Genomic DNA, 18,364 nt, shown 5'->3' with positions numbered 1-18,364 from the left:
TTCATGGTAATAAATGGCCGGAAATGATTACATTTTATTTTACATTAAGTCGAGTAATCTCATTAAAGGAAAGTAAGAATTAGTAGACGAGATGATAGGATAATTTATGACGTCCCAATTTTCGAAAATCTTTTCAATCTGTTAACAGCTGATGAAAAATCGTATATGGAAACAAATTTACTAAAGTTGTTGAAGGGGTTTATTGACATTTTCGTCGGTAGCGACGACGAGCGACCTGTTTTGTCATCGCGCCCAACAAAAAACGCCTTCTATGCTAGAAACCTCTTGGATTGTTAACTGCGTGAGTAAATCAAATTAAAAGTTACTGTAGACTTGTTTCCGGGAGTTGTGGTTTGCAAAACGCTTGACTGTTCGAGTGGAGTGGATAGCACATGCGTACACATGCAATCCACTGTCAGACACCTACATGCGTCGAGATCTTTAATTTTTTGGCTTATTTATGCCATGCCATGTTAGCTAATTCTTAACGACCTCTTTTTTGGGCTGCCAGCAGTTCATTTTATTTATAATTTTCTATTATTTCGATCATAATTCGCACTTTAGTAATGGACCGACTAAGCATTGTTCCGGCTCGTACCATGCCGCCCATAATTAGTCAAAGTAGTACCGCCGCCGGTCGGCTTTTATATAACCGGTGTAATTAGTCGGATGTAACAGGCCTACTCATTATTGTTAAAAAGGTATTTCATTGTGAATGTGGGGCTATTTCGGGGGTGTTGGCTGGCTTGGGTATCATTTGAGAGCCGGGGTATTTCCATAAATGGTTTGCTTTATAAGAATAGCGCATGTTAACAAGACAACAAAAGAAGACAAAGAAAATCAAACTTTATTCAAATTGTGCTTTAAAATGCTGTAGTTGCTTCCAAGTAATTATTTGATCGTGGAAGCCGACCTCTTTGCGAGTTGCCGCGTGCTGTTTGACGACCCGGCCGTGACGTCGTGCATTACTTTCGCGGGATCCGGGGAGCCTGCTAGCAGGCTGGCTATTGTATAGGGACTGATATTATTTTATACATTTAATACTTTATTTGTAAACGTGCAGGCCTTAAAGGGGCTAGATCACGGTATTTAAGGTCATTTTATTAATTTTCGTTAATTAAAAGCTCTAAACTTCAAACTGGCAGAGCAAAAGTCTTTTATTGGCAAAATCACGGTCACATAACAAACAAGGATGATTTTCGAGCATTGTAAATGACACTTTCAATTTCATATAAATTAAGATAAACTTGAAAAATGTCGGGCTGACGTTTTTCAAGTTTATGCGAACGCAATCCGTTTTAATCTTCTCGAATTTTGCCCATCCATGCCCCTTTTTGGCCTTCCTGTTTTTTTTTTTTAGTTCTTCTACAGTTTTAAGCCCGGTTATTGTGATATTTCAGTTAATTCTATGACCAGTTGGTCAGTGCCGAAATTGCCTAAAACTGCGTGACATAGCCCCTTTAAAATGGCAACTTCGAAGAAGATATTAGCTACTAACTATTTCAATCTTTTTACAGCAGACCCCGGTTTATACAAGGCAACAGTACTCTTGTTCAGATAGATTCATAATCATGCAGGAACTAATTGACATGATTATTTCAGTGGCTATATTTATAGATATGTGGGATTCCAATAAATATTATAATTATTTGACTATGTCAATACACTGATTTTATAACCATGGTCACAGTAGAATTTTTTTTGCAACTGATGGAGATGTAAAGCAGGGAGCGTCAACTGCCGTGGGAGTTTGGAATTTGCATTAAGAAACTGACCGGTTGTTCTGGAAGGAGTGGTAAGAAAAATGTATCGAAGAAAAGTAATTTTTAAAAAATGGTTTCCCAGATGTTGCCTTTTCTCGTTTTTAGCGAAATGTCCAGGAAATTGCTGAACTACCGTATAAGTTTCCTTAGTATTTACTTCGGCTGTAGGCTTGTTTTCCAGTTGTTTTGTGAACCCGCCGGGGTTCCTTGCCCCGGAGGATGACACACCAGTCTCCAAAAACGGCTGGAAATCGAGCATACATAGTTTGGCTGCTGCCATCTTCTTTTTTGCGCTGGCTTAGGAATGTGTATTCCCTCGACTCCGTTTTATTCTTTGAAAATGTGGCTTCGGCCAAACAAAGGTGTGAAACTTTTTAAGGCAATTCCAAGTAAATGGCAAGGACCGAACTGTCTTTGAAGAAAGGCGGTTACGTAGGGAATGGTGTCATTTTAAGTCAATCCAGCCAATCCTTTACAGTTTTGTATCAAAGCTTAGCTCTTTTGGTATCTTGTCTTGCTGTGTATCACAGTAAACGCCTTTAATTTCCTGTGGTGGATTCCTTGGCGTGGTTGAAGAAGTGTTCGGACGTCTTTGTGCCTCAAGATTGTGCAGTTTCCTTTTAAATTCTCTTCTGACCTAAAATAATACAAGCAAGGCGTCAACGTAGTAAGGTTCGCTATCTACTCAGTCTCAGAAACAGTGGATTATACGTGTTTATGAGATCTTGCTAGAAAAACATATGAACAAACAAAAAACCAAACAATCAGACAACCAACCTACCAAACAAACAAACAAACAAACAAGCGAAAAAAACTAACGTAGGAATTAAGAAACGAAAAAAAAAAAACAGTGAAAGAAAATAAAAAAAAAAACTAAAAACAGATCAAACATGCCTAAGGCCTACGTTGTGTTATTTACCTCTGTATTCTTTAAGCAGTAGAAGAGAAAGATGAGAAAGCCCTAGCAAAAAAAAAAAAAAATAAGTAAATGTTGAATATGAAATAAAAAATACAGAGAAGACAAAAGTAGTTGAAAGTTTGTCTATAGATAAACTTATTGCAGTACATTCACGAGCACTTCGCTTTTATCCCCTCACTATATACTATTCTGTGCGAGTAAACTTCTAAAAACTAGCAAACAGACAAACAGACAAACAAACAAACAAACCAACATGGAAACTGTACCGGCTAATTTATCTTTAGGCCTTTAAATCAAGTCGATTGTGTTAATGTTTTTATAGTTATTGTAGTGTTATTAATTACATTTGCAGGATTTGTAGGCACACGACTTACCTGTAAGGAATTAAATATCGCAAAAAGATACTCAAATACAACAGAACTGTTGTTAACGGCGAGCAGACCAAAAACCCACGTCAGACCCAGGATTGGAAGAAGAGTGACAAAAGCTTTCGCCAAAGACCTAAAATTATCGAAGAATAGCAATAAATCAATCGTAAAGTATTTCCGTGAAGTGTTAGCTAATGTATTAACTCTAGACACGAGCGTGCAATTATTTTAAAGCTAATGGCACTGAATTTGTGTAATCTACTTAATAAAAATCAATAGATGAGAAATAAGGCAAAAATTAAACAGACAACTAAGCAAACAAACAAACAAACAGACAGACACTCAGACAGACAGACAGACAGACAGACAGACAGACAGAAGACAGACAGACAGACAGACAGACAAACAACAAAACAAGATCTATTGAAGAAAAAAGAGTTTCCGGTACTGACAATCTTTATCTATTTACTTGTTTATTTTTTATTTCACTTATGCAATTACCTAACGTTGGATGGCGAATCTTCATTCAGCATTTTGGAAGTTACTCTCATTACCATTATAAGTATGCTAAGATTAACCTGAAAAGAAAAAAGATAGGAACGGCACAGATAAGCACATACGGCCGTAAACATAGCGAATTGGATTCTTGTTAATTTCTAGGCAGTAATGTCTAATATATTTTAGTATAAGCTGTTGTTCGTCCGTCGAGGGTCGACAAAGACCATCTAGTCATCTAGGGGTCGGGTGGTGGGGGCTCTTCTGGCGTGGTTGCGCAGCTGGCTTGTTAGTCCAATCCTCGCGCCCTAGAGGGACGTTTACAGTATGGACAGGGGATGGTGGCAGGAAAAACGCTAGTATAAATATACAATACCGTCATGACAAAGATTGCAGGGCCAACGAAGCTCCAAATAGCTCCAGTCTCAACTGACAACCAGCAACTGTGAAAACAAAAAGAGTGCGTTTTATATCATTACAGAGTGATAACACGCCATTTGAGTCAATTACCAGGATTGACTTTCTAATGATTACACTTTATTACACTTGAACTTACATTTCTTTAGAGAGAAGCCTGGTTTGAAAGATCGCAACGACGATGGCAGTGACAGTCAATGGGAAACCTTGGGGAAAACGAAAATATTCATTATTAAACAGCTTATTGTGGAGTATAATATTGCAGCATATACACTGTAATCATTGTGGTTTAAAACGGTTACAGGGAACCCGACAAACTATATTCCTCGACTTTTTCGTTAAGAATTACCAGCAACAAACATCTAAAACAGAGAAAAAAGTACCCAAAAATTATGCACAAAATTTACTTCCTTACCCCATCCTATAAGCAGGTAGTAAAGCTTCCTTCCTCTTCCCGAATCGAAGACTCTGACCACCATGAAGTAAATATGGAGTCCTTCAGCTAGCATCCATGAAAATACACACAAGAAGAAGAAAAAGAGGCCAACTGCAACTGCGTAGCAAGCCACCTACAACAGGCAAAGCAGTTCAAATAACTGAAAATTCGAAAATCACTATTCAATCGCCTATAATAAAATAAAAGAATGATTAAAAATGGAAAACAGTATTGACAAAGTTTTTTCCTCTCACTGAGAAAATTTTAAATTCTCCTGTCGCGCGTAGGATTTTAGCAACAAAAACCAACTACTTTCAGGCTATGTGTGCCACTTATGTTCTACTGACAATAAACTATACAGTACCCTACTAAGAACAAATTTACAATACATTACAGTCGAAGCTCTCTTAACGGACACTCTCGTAAGCGGACAGCTCTACTTACGGCCACCTTGTTAGAAACCCCGTTTTTACTCCCATACAAACTCTGTATTTTTACATTCTCGTAATCGGACATTCCCGTAAGCGGCCGCGGACACTTTCCGAGATTACCACATAGACTTTTTCTTTGTTTTTAAGCTCCCGTCAGCGTACACCGCAAAGAAAATCATATAAAAAACCTCTGTATCTTGTATTAATCAATCAACTTCACATCGCCGTTCGTCACACAATGATTTTACTGTAATTACAGTACCATATTTCAGTGTTTGTTTTGTCGTCATCCACGTCCGGTTACATTTCGAAACACCACTAACATGCATATTACCATTATGTTAGCTGGGCAGCTCCCGTAAGCGGCCATCTATCCCCTACACCTCTAGTGGCCGCTCACAAGAACCATTCTCGTAAGCGGCCAGCTCCAGTTGCGTACACTTTTTTCGCGTCCCGAGGGTGTCCGCTTATGAGAGCTTCGACTGTATTTAGAATGTTGATGAATTGTTAGTAACAATTTGTGCAGTTTTATTATAAATGAAAAGGAACGCAGAAAAGAGTCCCACGGTTGTAGCAAAGTTTAAAAGTTTACATTTTAAGCTTAATGTTTAAAGAGTGTAAAGTTTATAAGGAATGGAACAAGAATTTCCCTTGTGATACACCTGTATACATCATAACTGAATGCCAGTTTATGTTAACTGTATCAGACTTGATCAGGATTACCTGTGATGTCTCTGGTCTCACTCCAAACACTGCCACAAGAAACAAGACTTGGGCGAGTAAGACAGCAGTCACCAAATTCATGTGAATAATAATTCTCTGCGATCGAAGGCTTCTGCAAAAGACAAAATTTGGAAAGAATGTGGCTTTGGAGCCAAACATATACCGTTTTAAACTGTACAGTTTAATTTTCTAATTTTTTTATTTCCTAATTCTAAACTTTAAGTTACAATTAACAATGAACAGAAATCGAAAGTTTGTCTGTTTTTTCCTTGGCGTTAACTATGGTTCGAACATCGTACACAGTTTATAATCAGGCTTTTTAAGCAAAAACACCCAAGATCGCTTTTCACGTCAACTTTTCCCATAAATCAGATTTCTATGAAAAGAAGCACATTTTGAAGGATATTATCCTTTTCAATTAAGCAAAAATACCCAAGATCGCTTCTCACGACAGGTTTTCCTTGTTTCATATTGCTTTTGCTCCATAAACCAGATTTCTATGAAAATAATCACATTTTAAAGGATATATATTTCTTTTCAATTAAAGGACTATACCAAAGTTCCCCCACGGAAACTGCTTGACATGCAGATTCCCTTATGAAAAACTTCAGTCATAATCTTCTTTTTTTTTATACAGCTATGGCAAATGCAACAGGGTTGGCTGCTATATCTACCCCTTCTATGTACAGTCAACTCCAGCCTTGCGGACACCTAGCTCGCTATTACGGACACCACGAAATTACGGATACTAATTTAAGTCCTGGCGAATAATTAAGCAATACTGAAAATAACTCCCGCTACTGCGGACTTCCTCTATTACAGACACCAAATCGTGGTCCCGAAGGTGTCCGTTATAGTGGGAGTTGACTGTATTGCTGGATTGCATACTTACGGTAAGAATGCGTACGTAATGATTGTCAGAAGGCATCCTAAGATGGACAAGCCACACCCAACACAGGTGATAATTGACAGAGGTAGTTCGTGTTCTTTACTGGGCTAAAAGAATAAACAGACAAATAACAAAACGTTGTCGATCTTCGAAGTCATTAAAGTTAGTCAGAAAGAATGCACATGCGATTCTTTGCAAGAGAGTTGACGTCGAGATCCAGCGACGCCACTTTCAATTCGACGAGCCTTATCACGTTTAAACAAATTATTTAAGGCTTGTGGTTTCTCTAAGTCCTAAATTCCCCTGATTTTCTTTAGTATTTATTTAATCCCTTTGTAATGGCGAGTTCTTGTGTGCTAAATAAATTAATAAATAAATAGATAATAAATACAAATTAAAATTAGCAAACAAACAAACAAACAAACAAGCGAACGAACGAAAAAGCAAATCAAACAATCAATCGATCGATGAGCGATTAATCAGTCAATCAGTAAATAAAAAAATAAACAAAGTTCAATGCTTTTCTACAGTTTATAGGAAGACATTGAATATCCTTTTTTACCTGATACTTAGTGACTCTTGTGATAACAGCAAAACTGGTAAGATGATTACAATGACACATGACGGCGGAGTGGTTGCTTTTTACAACTTGACAGCCGTCTGTCGACCAAACGCCATGCTTTGTTCTATAGTCCAAGCAAATAATTTATTGTATAGTTGCCACAAAACTAACTAGCGCAAGGAGTAGGATTATTAAAAAGTGTTTAGATTTGTTCTAATATTGTAAATGTCGGTTAAAAAAATTGTGAAATTCTGATTTAAAAATAACACATACTTTTCATCCTATGATTTTTTAATTTGTTGATGTAGTAAAATAATTTTAAAATAAAATATGTTATGCCTTTAGAGATTACAGAAAATTATCACTAAAAACTGAGAATTAAAAATAATTTTGATAAATGAATGTCATAAAGATGTAACTTACCGGTTACTCTGATTCCAAAACACGCAATTCATTTGGTCGAGGGATGCCTATAAACAACAGTTAAGGATAAGTAAAGCCATTCACTGGCATTTAAAGAGAAGTTCACTCCAGAATGGGCATTTATTTTCTTTTCGCCAATAAAAAGTTTATACGAAAATATGTTATTCACCAAAATTTCAGCCTCCAAAGTGCGCTATAACCCTACGAAATCTTTCCCAAAACTCGACAACTGAGCGCCGCCATCTTGGAGCTGGTAATGTATGCGTGACGTCAAAGAGCTCAGCCTGAAGTTTGGTGGGAACATTTGAATACTCGAAACTCCTTGTTTCTTTGTAGTGGCTTTTATTTGTCAAAATGCCTGTTTGTGCAGCTCCATTTTGTTCAAAGAGAGCTCCAAGAAATACAAAAAACAAGGAGTTTTTACTATTCAAATATTCCCGCCAAACTTCAGGCTGAGCTCTTTGACGTCATGCATACATTACGAGCTCCAAGATGGCGGCGTTCAGTTGTCGAGTTTTGGAAAAGATTTCATAGGGTTATAGCGCACGTTGGAGGCTGAAAGTTTGGTAAATAACATATCTTTGTGTAAACTTTTTATTGGCGTAAAGAAAATAAATGCCCATTCTGGAGTGAACTTCTCCTTTAAAGGTTTTAATGATTCTTAGTTTTATTTTTATCTTACAGCTTAGTTATTTTATAAGTAAGTTAATTTAACTTTTGTTAGTTTTATTGGATAGCACTAAAAATAGCGCTCTATAAATTCATTATTATTATTATTATTATTATTATTAATATTATTATTATTAATATTATTACTATTATTATTAAGATTTAAATAGCATCGAACTCGGAAAAAAATCCGAGTTCCAGATGGGATTTGAACCCACGACCCTCCGTGTTCTAGGACGGATGCTCTACCACTGAGCTACTGGGACTCTGTGGTGAGCAAAGGTGAAATGTGGGCTTTTGACTGGAACCGCATCACGCGGTCACACAGCCAAATGATGACTGGCACATATGACTCATAACTGTATCACACAGTCACATTAAGGCATATCAAAGATGCAACCAACCAACCTCCAAAGTGAGTAACAAAGATATTAAATAAGATTTAAATAGCATCGAACTCGGAAAAAAATCCGAGTTTTTTATTATTATTATTATTATTATTATTATTATTATTATTACTAAAAACGCACAAAAAATGGTTGATCATAATTTAGTATGTCAAACTGAGCAGTTGTTTTACCTTTGAAAGCCAAAAACTCATCCTGACTGGTTTTTCAAACTTTCTTTTGCGATGTGGTCTTGTAATGATATTCATAATACGAGTTCTGATCACGTGATTGCTATAGAAAAAATTACAATAAATTTGTGGATGTCAGTCAATGATTTGGTATGTGGTTAACTATACTATATGAACACATAGTTTACTATTACATTATTACCGTTTATATCAAAAAAACTTCATTTTAAAGTTTTTCTTTAAAAAATGTCTTTAAATCGTTAATGATTTAACCCCCCTCCCACCGTAGTTAATAAAGGCAAATGGTTAAGAAGCCCGGCAAACATCAAAGGAGAAAATCAACGGGGCCAAGTGCGCATCTTTTGTTTTGCGCTCATATACTATGTATAAGTTACGTAATCGCAAAGTTTTATTGGTCAGTTGCATGAACACACGTAACCACCTATTGTATTTTGTCAGGTTTTGTGCATTCTCAACCCCCAAAAATAGCGAACAAAACCCTATCACAAAGAACTTTGTCGGGCTTCATAGCCATTTCCCTCTATTAACTATGTTCCCACTCACGCTGCATCCTTCATGGCTGTTAAAGCGTCAAACATCATCCAAACCACCTGACCAAGTTCTGTTGGTAACAAAAAAGTCAAAACGAACGTTTTCCTGAAGGCAACACTTAGAATTTAATAATGAAAACTTTTAGATAAACGATAAAGTTAGTGTTTTATTATTATCTAGTGGTCAGGGCGCTGGATTTGTAATTCGGAGGTCCTCGGCTCCTCCGTGGCAATTGATGGATTTGCATTCGGTGCTCCCGAATTCAACTCCTCCACGCTAAGTATATCAATCAGCTTTCACCCAGTTTGGATTTTTGACAAATTTCTTTTCTATTTGCAATATTTGTTCGCTTATTTACAGTGTCCATAGTTAGCACAACAGTGCTAATACTCTGACACTTAAAGTGTTTTTTTTTTCAATATTATCTTAAAAGTTACATTCGACGAACTACAAATAAAAATTATCAAGGACCCACAAACTATGAAGTTTTCACTGTAACATGGCTGTTTTGTATTGCTTCCTTTTAATCATAAGTAAAACATTTATACGAAAGGCGCGGCTGTAATTTTTTACGTGCGTTTACGTACGTGTAAAAAAAATAGAGACAATGTATGAACGACTTACGTACAGGTTTACGCAAGTACGGGCCAACGGCTCGAGGTTTCCCTTTATAACATTAATACGACTTTCCTTCTTTTTCAGTTTATAATGACTATGATCACGAATAACTGTACCTGTTGCATTTGGAACGAAGGCTGCCCGAGGAAGAATAACACTGTTTAAGTGCTGGCGTGAATTATTCTCAAAATCACCGCTAAGCATGTCTGGAAATCTTAACTCTTCCACCTGGGTTAGATTTACAGATGCAACAGCCAAATCTAGAGATTAACAAATAAACACACAAACATCGGCAAGAAGTAAAGGAATGAAATTATAATTGTTGAACATTTAATTTAAGCTAGGAATTATTATACAGAAGGCTTACTGGCCTAATAAATAGTGCATGCATTGAACTGAGAGGTACTGGTCAGATCCGTTCAATTCCCAAACTGGTCTGGGGTTCAATTTTTGATGTACCACGAAACGAGCGTGCCCCTTTTTGAACGTCTAAAAAAGCTTATTGGAGTGTATCAATTGTTCATTTGGACCACTTGGAAAATACCCTTTATTATCTAACAACCGATATAGAGAAACAAGAATTAACCTTTTTGTGGTGTGGTAAATAGCTTGTTATTACTAACACATACATCTGCACTACCCAACTTACCTACTTTTCCAGAGGAAAGTTTCACCGTTTTGTAACCATTACTTGTTGGCTTCAATTGCTCTGCTACAGCAAGACCGACGTCTTCAACTCTTCTCACTAACATGTATTCAATTCCACGCTGACGAGATTTTAAGAAAATCAGGCTAATTATAGTCGTAGATATACTAGATAAAATTCAAAATTAACCACTAGCTAAATGTCTGTACAGTATGTAAGATGGTACCCACCTCTGAGGCGTTTGGCATTCTATGACTCTCTTCGAGGAGACTACCAACTAACATAACGATGCTCTGCAAGTAATAAAAAAAAACTGAGAACATCAGAAATATGAAAAAAATATAAATACTTGAAGTTAACAACTACTCAATTATCTACTTAATTATCCTCCAATAAAAATCTTGAACTAGTTATAGTACGTTTTAGTACTACATGAAGTTAAGTGTTTGTTACCGCAGATATGCCGAAGGCAATTTTCATTTCGCTCACCTGAACCTTAGCCATGTCCTTTATGTTGATTGAAGTGACGTCAAAGCTGAGGACGTCACCCAGATCTGGAACAAATCATTGCTATGGTTAGCCCTTGTTAAAAATGTGAACTATCATCGAGCAGTTTTTTTACTCATAATGTTGAATTGTAAGGTTATTGCTATTGCCTAGCTAAATATGTGAAGAAATAAATCGATTTAGCTTCTCTTCATGTCTCCATAATCTTTCCCATGTCAGTTATCATTGCAATTAAATCAATTACCTCTTTCAAGTTCATCAACCGTCCGCTGATCAGGATTAATTTCCCTGTTGAAGACTGATGACCCGCCTGAAACAGTCGCACTTGCTGTAGTTGTGAATGATGACAAACTGCTCCCGTCATTAACATCATTAGAACTTAATGCATCTGAAAATAAAAAAAATTTGAATTGCTTTTTGTTTTCCGGGCATATTTATCTGTTGTTTATCTTGGACAACTTTACAGTTTATAAAGATATATGTAGATTATTGCGAATACATTTTTCTTTGAAATGTATGCTGGGTGTCCAGGCCCGAAAGAGACTAGATAATTGACCTTATTACCCTTACCCAGACATTGTTAAGCTACTATTATGAGATGTTTTGTTCTGTCTACACCATGTGGTTTACTCGAATATATGTGTTGTAGTCATGCAGCAAAGTCATGCAGCAAAGTCATGCAGCAAAACCGTTTAATTTCTTCATTGTCATGTGGACATTTTCCAAAATTAATTGATACCTGAACACCGGCGGTGGGCAATACTTAATGTCAAGACTTTTCTTTCTGGAGTAGGCATCACAGCCTTGTTAAAACGCGTAAACAAATTCCTCTTACCGACATCAAGGCAAACACTTACCAGATCGATTAAACTCCCTGACGATGTTTTCTCACTTACCAAAAAATGATGGCGTAGGTTTCAGGCTAATAAGTTCGATTGACTCATTGGAACTTTGTGGCACCACAGATGACGATAACATCAAGGTAGTGGCCACTGTGCTGGTAACAGTTTCTTTTGGTTTCAGAATCTATGAAAATAAATAGGGCATATTTCATTTAAAAGGAGCGTCTAGTCTAGATCTAACCTGCGATCAGGCGTTATTTTTCTCGCGGCGGAAGCCAAGGGTTTTCTAGATCATCCAATGCACAATTCCATAATTGACGGATGCTTACTATTGCCTACTACTAGTGTTACTTTAGATTGGAAGAGATAGATACAAACTGTCGGTTAAAACGTTGGGTTATTGGTCAGCCGTCGACGTCACAGAAACTTTCGTGTGCAATCAGTAAGATAAAGACCTCATAATGGTTAAAAGCATGATAAAACGTGTATGTTTGTAGCAACGTCAATTAAAGTGCTGTAGGTATTAACATGTCTGTGAAACATAAATGCACCACCACCGGTAGCATGAGCACCAGCACCACCACCAAGCAGCAGCAGCAGCGGCAACAACATCAACAAGAACTAAACAGCTTTGCATCTAACAGTATTCATCCAAAATGATTGCGCGTGAGTATTTTTGTGGTACAAGTTCATTAATTAAACCCATGCGTCCGTAACAAAAGTGGTTACTTTCCATTAAAAGCACAACTTAAATAGTAAGACGAGGACATATGTACAGTGAGAATGTTACTACAACCATTGATCACGAGCCCTTCCGAAAGTTAGACTGACGTTTTCATGTAATGACTCGTGACTTGTTTTAAGGAGTGGGGGGGGGGGGGGGGGCGGGGCGGGGGGTGAGGTAGGGAAAGGTGTTAGGATACGCCCTCCCCTCGTACCGGTGTCCAAAACAATTTCGTAAAAACCATTAATCAACCCAACCTTTTGTATTTTGTTAACCTGTTATGTGCTTTATATTAACATGAATGGTACCATTTAAGTTATGCGTTATACATAATGTTAAATCGTAATTATAATGTTTTCTCAGGACTGGTTCTAGTTATGCTAAACACATACCTTGACAAATAGAGTCAACAATCCAGGGAACATCTACATTTACCGGATCAGTCGTGCTTCCAGTAAATAGGTTATGTTCGTGCTCAACCAGACTAACAAGACCTAATTTGCTGGTCTTGTTTCCCATTGCAACCACCGATACCGAAATTCCTTGATTCTTGGTATTACGTAATAAGGTCTGCATAAAATTGCTTTGCGTAACGTTTTGAGCAAACGTTAACAAAACTAATGCCTTGGAAGATGATCTACTCTCAGAAAATGCTATCAGAGCAGTCGTATAAACGCTGGAAAATTGCACTTCTTTACTCGCATTTAAGTCGTTCTTGATGTTAAAAAGCCCTTTCAGAAGGCTATGAGAGTCCGTGAAGTCGTTGAATCCAAACTTGAGATGCACTTCACTTCCGAAACTGATCAACGCAATGCGTGTATGGTCGTGAGATATTTGGAAATGCCCGATGATGTCCTGTATATATTTTAATTGCAGTTCGTATTCACTTGGGGAATCCCGCGCCTCGACTGCAAAGATGATGTCAACTGGGCGTAAACAAACTGCAAGAGAAAAAGGAAATTATAAACAAACAAACAACAAAACAAATGAAGAAAAACATACAAATGGGTAACTAAACAAACACTGAGGTGGAGTCTTAGATCGATCTATTAAAAAAACCACTGTTTTTCACGATCATTAGGTTAATGCTGATAAAATCAGGTGTATTTTAAATTTCATCATATTTTTCTACCTTTCCTATAGAGGTCTTTTGGGTTTATTTTCGCTGTTTGGTAATAAAACGGCCTAGAGAACCTGTCGTGACTGAAACAATTCTAAATCATACAACTATGTAATTAACGCACCCGAATCGACCATTTCAACGTAGACAACACCATCAGCACCCTTTCCTCCGGAATAAATCAGCGGTCCACTGTTTAAGTAAACAGCTCCTCCTGCTCCACCTCCTGCCCCATAACCAGCTCCTCCTGCAGCGGAGATGTTACCTCCGCCAAATTCACCAAATGGCCCAGAACCGTTGACGAGAATCCCTCCCTCTCCTCCTCGTACAGTGGAGGTCGGGAGAGCAAAGTCCATGCCATTTGAACCTGGAATAGAAACAGGATGTTATCTTTCTATGGATGGACAGGAAAAGTTGCACAAGTGCAGTTCAACAACAACAGCAACAACAACAACAACAACATTATTAACAACAACAACACCAACAGCTGCAACAACATAAACAACAACACAACATTAACAACAACAACAACAACAACAACAACAACAGCATCAATAACAACGACAACCTAGGCTTTTTACAACATTTTTAAAGCTCTCTCTTACCATAATAATTTGTAAATAGTTAGCTCAGTTTACCAAAAGCTACGATTTAATGCACTTTTAAGTGTACATTAGTAAGACATTGAGGTGCAGCGAATGCCGGAAAGGGAGACTGAGCATAACGACAAAACAAAGCTTAGATAAATGTCCCAAACGTCTTCTTTTGAAAGAGATCATTAACAATTTTCATAAGGTTGGTAGTGGATTTTCCTCAGCTTGGTTAGTTTAGTCGTTCAGTAGTCCCACAAACGAACATTTTTAAGGGTATGGAAAAGATAATATCGCCTCGCCATGAAAGTAGGAAAGGTACTTGAGGGAAAATTATAGATTATCCTTGCTGTAACATTCGTTTAATTATATCTGGTGTGGTTTCCCTTCACGGGACAAATATTGATTAAACTAAATGGAGTTCTGTTCCCACCTATAGGCAATAAAATATAGAATTGAAGGTAGCAAAATATACAGAAATAGATATATTACCTCTAGTTATCTTGCTTAACCGCAGATGTCTTATTCCTCTGACCCCTACTAGAGAATTGGCCAAATCTTCCCTAGTGCATCCACGACCTCCAAGAGCAGTTACGTATTTGCCAAACCGTGACGATAGTCCATTAGAAACGGATTCTACACTGTGACCTTTTTCTCCCAGTCCTCCTCTGCCTATTGATACATTCACAGTCTTTGGGCCGGTAACATGTATAATGTTCACCGCCGGTGCACCGCTCTTACCGATTCCATGCTTAATTCCTCCGCAACCACCGCCGCCCGCTCCAATGGCGAGCACTCTCAGACGATATGTACCATTAGGAACGGAAAAAATTGTCGAGTTCGGAAGAAGATATGCTCTATTAGCGCCCTTTTCCCATCTACACAAAATCACAAGGCGAAGTAAATTATTATAGGTATAAGCATACTCTGACTGAACATAGACAAATTGACTTCGAGCTTTCCTTTATCCGATTATGGAATCGTTACAAATCCGATCGGCAGCCGTTATATCATTATAATGCAGTCGGTAACCTCACAGATGAGGTTTATTTCGATCCTAAGGATAAATATTAACATGCACGCGAAACGATAAGTTCCCCATGATATGCGGCTGGTGTTTGATCAGTCTAAATTCTTACACTGCAACACTAAGAGTGACTATGATGTCAATCAAAACGAAGGACTGTAAATGATACCAGGATTCTGCCAGCCTGTTACAGGTTTGAAAAATCAGGGTTGCTCGGGGACTAAAGAAGGATTAGTTTTGGCATCTAATTGGCCGAGGAGGATTCTTGTCTGGGTCAAAAACATAAACATATTATACAGGTAAACAAATTAATACTTTGAGAGGAAAGCTTTTTTAAAGACTTAACTAAGCTCATTGTTTTCCTCTGCAATGATCTGATTCTTTTTGCGAATAATAAGTATTATTTTTCTAAAATGTTTTTAAATACTATAAAATTTTTTCAAAGAAAATAAGGAGTGAATTTTTATATCGTGTATAAGTAAATAATGCATGAAATCAATCATATAGTACATAACAGAGGAATTGACGATATGTATGATATGTCGGAGGAGATAAATCATAGATGTTAATAATACTAAATAAGCTAAAATCTGCTACATCAAGGACGTTTTCAGTCTTCGTCTGAGTGCAAACGTTTGTTAAAACTTAACTTCTTCGTGCGACATTCTGATAAATTGTGATAATAAGAACTCTCACATTTCGACGGGCCGTACCGTTATCAGTAGAATACGTCTAACCAATTTTAGTAGAAACTCAGTCGTGTTCTTCCGCTCGATTGGTTCTCCCATATCTTTCGTCGCTCGCGCGCATTCTCTTTATAGGGCGTTTTCCTTTTCTGGCTAGCATATTGTGGTTTGGTTGCTCTGTTCCCTCTCTCCCTCGTTATCTTGGCGTGTCAACTCGGCTCCCCGTTGACTATTCGCTCAGCCTCGTGTCAATGTAAATAGCACGGACACTTTTTAAGAGATGTTGTTGTTTATGTTGTTGACCTGTGCCATAAAAATACTACTGGAGGAAAATTTGTATATATATTGAAATGGGCCGTAATGCGCTGATCGTGGTAGTCGTTGTTTTCATGTTATTATATTTGCGCTGATTCAACTGAAAAGCCCCACTAGCAGACTAGGGGAGCATGAATTTGGTATTGTATTGACTCTGCATCGTTGAAAGTATAACCGAAATTTTAATGTGTTTGGTACTCCTTCATGATATAAATTCAGTGTTCTAAAATAAATCATTGACGAAATAATTATTTTCACTGTTATAGTATTTTCATCTTCGAATCTTTCAAAAAATGCTGAATCGATCAGTTTCTTTAAAATTTTCTTTAAAATGCCATTAAAGTCGTTGTTGATCCAATGATAAAGCATAAACTCCAAAAAATGGTTGCGAAAATCACTTCACTTCCAAGAAATAAAGATGAGGCAATTATTCTCAGGTTCTGGATGAGTTTGAAAATAATATTCGTAATTAATGCGAGCATAAACCACAGGGGACTCAAACATTTATCCGCTGGTTAAATATTCCTGTCGTACAAACAGAATAAACTTGCTATACACGTTGCTGCCATTTTTATTATATAGTAATAATGCATATTTTCCGTTTTTCAATGCATTTAAAAGTATTATTAAAAATCGTTTTGAAGAATTATTTTTCCTTTTGATGAACTCAAAAGGCTGCGCGCGTGCCGCGATTCTTGGTAGACCACAATACATTTTTTCTATTCGTTTTATAGTAATGAGGATTTCTGATATTTAAATTATCAAAAGTGTATTCTCTGAAAAAAAAATTCATAGCATTTTAACTAATAACTGACTTTTCAGAAAACACTGAATCATTTTCGTTCACTTATAAAACCTAGATACATTATTTTCTTGCAAATCATACAAGAAGATAGAACATTCAATAATATGATAGAAACTCGCACTAAAATACTGAAATTTAGGTCAATTAGAGTATAGCTTAGCTAAAATATAAAAGGTTTTTAAAAATAGAAAAAAAAAGCTTTAGACAATGTCCTCTCTGAAACTATTTATCAAAAATAAAAATAAACTGAGTCACAACATTGTATCATTCAATTGAAAAAGCCAACATACTGAGACATAAAAACCGAATCCTATCTCTAATATTGGGGATTAACAATTTCAATAAAGGGAGAGTTTACTCACCTTTACCAAATTTCACATCCGAAGAGGATGGTCCATAAGCAAGAAACAACACTATTGCAAATACGTATACTTCAAGTTTCATGGCGAACAACAAGATACTGTATGGACGACAAAAAACTTCCTGCCGACTTCAATTGTGCAGTCCAATAAATATTTATATTGAAAGTCAATTTGGGCAGATAGCACTTAAACCTGCCAGGGAAATAGCCACTCGAGATTACATCAAAATATTTTTATTTTTAATTTGAAAACTAAAATCTCGTTCGCTACTTCGAAATGTTGTGGTTTCGTACAATTTACATTACACACAATTATACTGTTCATGGGTTAAATGGACGTGTTCGGAGACCCTTCTTTTAACAGTTATGAAAGAAAACATCGAAAGAATATACCATGTACGTATTTTTTAAATTGTAAGCGTTTTTAGATTTTACTGGGCTAGGCGATTGTATCACTTTGTTCACAAATCAAAGGAGAACTTTTAAAGCTTATGATTGAACAGAAAAGACAAAGAAATGCGACAGCGGGGCGGCAGCCTCGATGCTCAAGGTTCTCAAGGGCTTTAATTTAATTTAACTTAATTTAATTTAGTTTCTGTCGGCTCATTAGACGTTTTGTGAACGCTGATCCAATTCTCAACGCATTTGATTATGATTTAGTTAATCAGATGTGAGGACACTGGTGAAAGTTTCTTTAGATATTTTTTCCGGCAGCTACGCACGATTTCATTATTTTCCGGTAAGAGGTCTCCAAAGGAAAAAAAAAGAGAAAACTTGGCATGATCTGAAATTGAGTAAAGGGTAAAAGACGATGCTGAATAAGAATCTTTTGACCCACCGCAAATTGGCCTGTAATGATATTCGTATTCGTGTCAGTGGCCTCTTTTTTCCTTATAATG

General features: G+C 36.9%; 2 protein-coding genes and 1 non-coding gene across 3 annotated transcripts; all 3 read right to left on the bottom strand.

The window, feature by feature from the left end:
• Positions 1-1,312: 1,312 nt before the first annotated feature.
• Positions 1,313-12,509, bottom strand: LOC144644032 (adhesion G protein-coupled receptor L3-like). The gene is made up of 19 exons (XM_078503435.1): positions 11,892-12,509; positions 11,240-11,383; positions 10,978-11,042; positions 10,719-10,781; positions 10,492-10,609; positions 9,959-10,102; positions 9,237-9,294; positions 8,676-8,775; positions 7,427-7,473; positions 7,004-7,127; positions 6,445-6,548; positions 5,553-5,664; positions 4,378-4,531; positions 4,102-4,168; positions 3,922-3,988; positions 3,552-3,628; positions 3,057-3,183; positions 2,683-2,724; positions 1,313-2,400 (listed from the first exon to the last, which is right to left on the bottom strand). The coding sequence occupies exons 1-19, from the start codon at positions 11,971-11,973 to the stop codon at positions 2,236-2,238; spliced, it is 1,860 nt and encodes a 619-aa protein (XP_078359561.1). The 5' UTR covers positions 11,974-12,509; the 3' UTR covers positions 1,313-2,235.
• Positions 8,289-8,361, bottom strand: Trnal-uag (transfer RNA leucine (anticodon UAG)). The gene has a single exon. It is a non-coding gene; the product is annotated as a tRNA-Leu (tRNA).
• A 327-nt stretch (positions 12,510-12,836) lies between the features above and the next one.
• On the bottom strand, positions 12,837-17,548 carry LOC144642282 (uncharacterized). The gene is made up of 4 exons (XM_078501257.1): positions 17,467-17,548; positions 14,764-15,228; positions 13,806-14,048; positions 12,837-13,502 (listed from the first exon to the last, which is right to left on the bottom strand). The coding sequence occupies exons 1-4, from the start codon at positions 17,546-17,548 to the stop codon at positions 12,937-12,939; spliced, it is 1,356 nt and encodes a 451-aa protein (XP_078357383.1). The 3' UTR covers positions 12,837-12,936.
• Positions 17,549-18,364: the final 816 nt, after the last annotated feature.

This window comes from Oculina patagonica, chromosome 2 (assembly GCF_052425735.1).
Source record: "Oculina patagonica isolate OP01 chromosome 2, crgOcupat, whole genome shotgun sequence".
Lineage (NCBI taxonomy): Eukaryota > Metazoa > Cnidaria > Anthozoa > Scleractinia > Oculinidae > Oculina > Oculina patagonica.
Note: the sequence above shows the minus strand (reverse complement) of the source record. Positions and strands in the feature narration are given on the sequence as shown.

Coding starts and splice junctions, on each gene's coding strand:
- LOC144644032 (XM_078503435.1), bottom strand. CDS start 11,973: ATGTTATCGTCATCTGTGGTGCCACAAAGTTCCAATGAGTCAATCGAA. Junction 9,295..9,958: donor CTTCGTTCCAAATGCAACAG/GTACAGTTATTC, acceptor TGTTACCAACAG/AACTTGGTCAGGTGGTTTGG. Junction 4,532..5,552: donor TGAGACCAGAGACATCACAG/GTAATCCTGATC, acceptor TGCCTGTTGTAG/GTGGCTTGCTACGCAGTTGC.
- LOC144642282 (XM_078501257.1), bottom strand. CDS start 17,548: ATGAAACTTGAAGTATACGTATTTGCAATAGTGTTGTTTCTTGCTTAT. Junction 15,229..17,466: donor GGATGTGAAATTTGGTAAAG/GTGAGTAAACTC, acceptor GATAAAGGAAAG/CTCGAAGTCAATTTGTCTAT. Junction 13,503..13,805: donor CGTTGAAATGGTCGATTCGG/GTGCGTTAATTA, acceptor TTTCTCTTGCAG/TTTGTTTACGCCCAGTTGAC.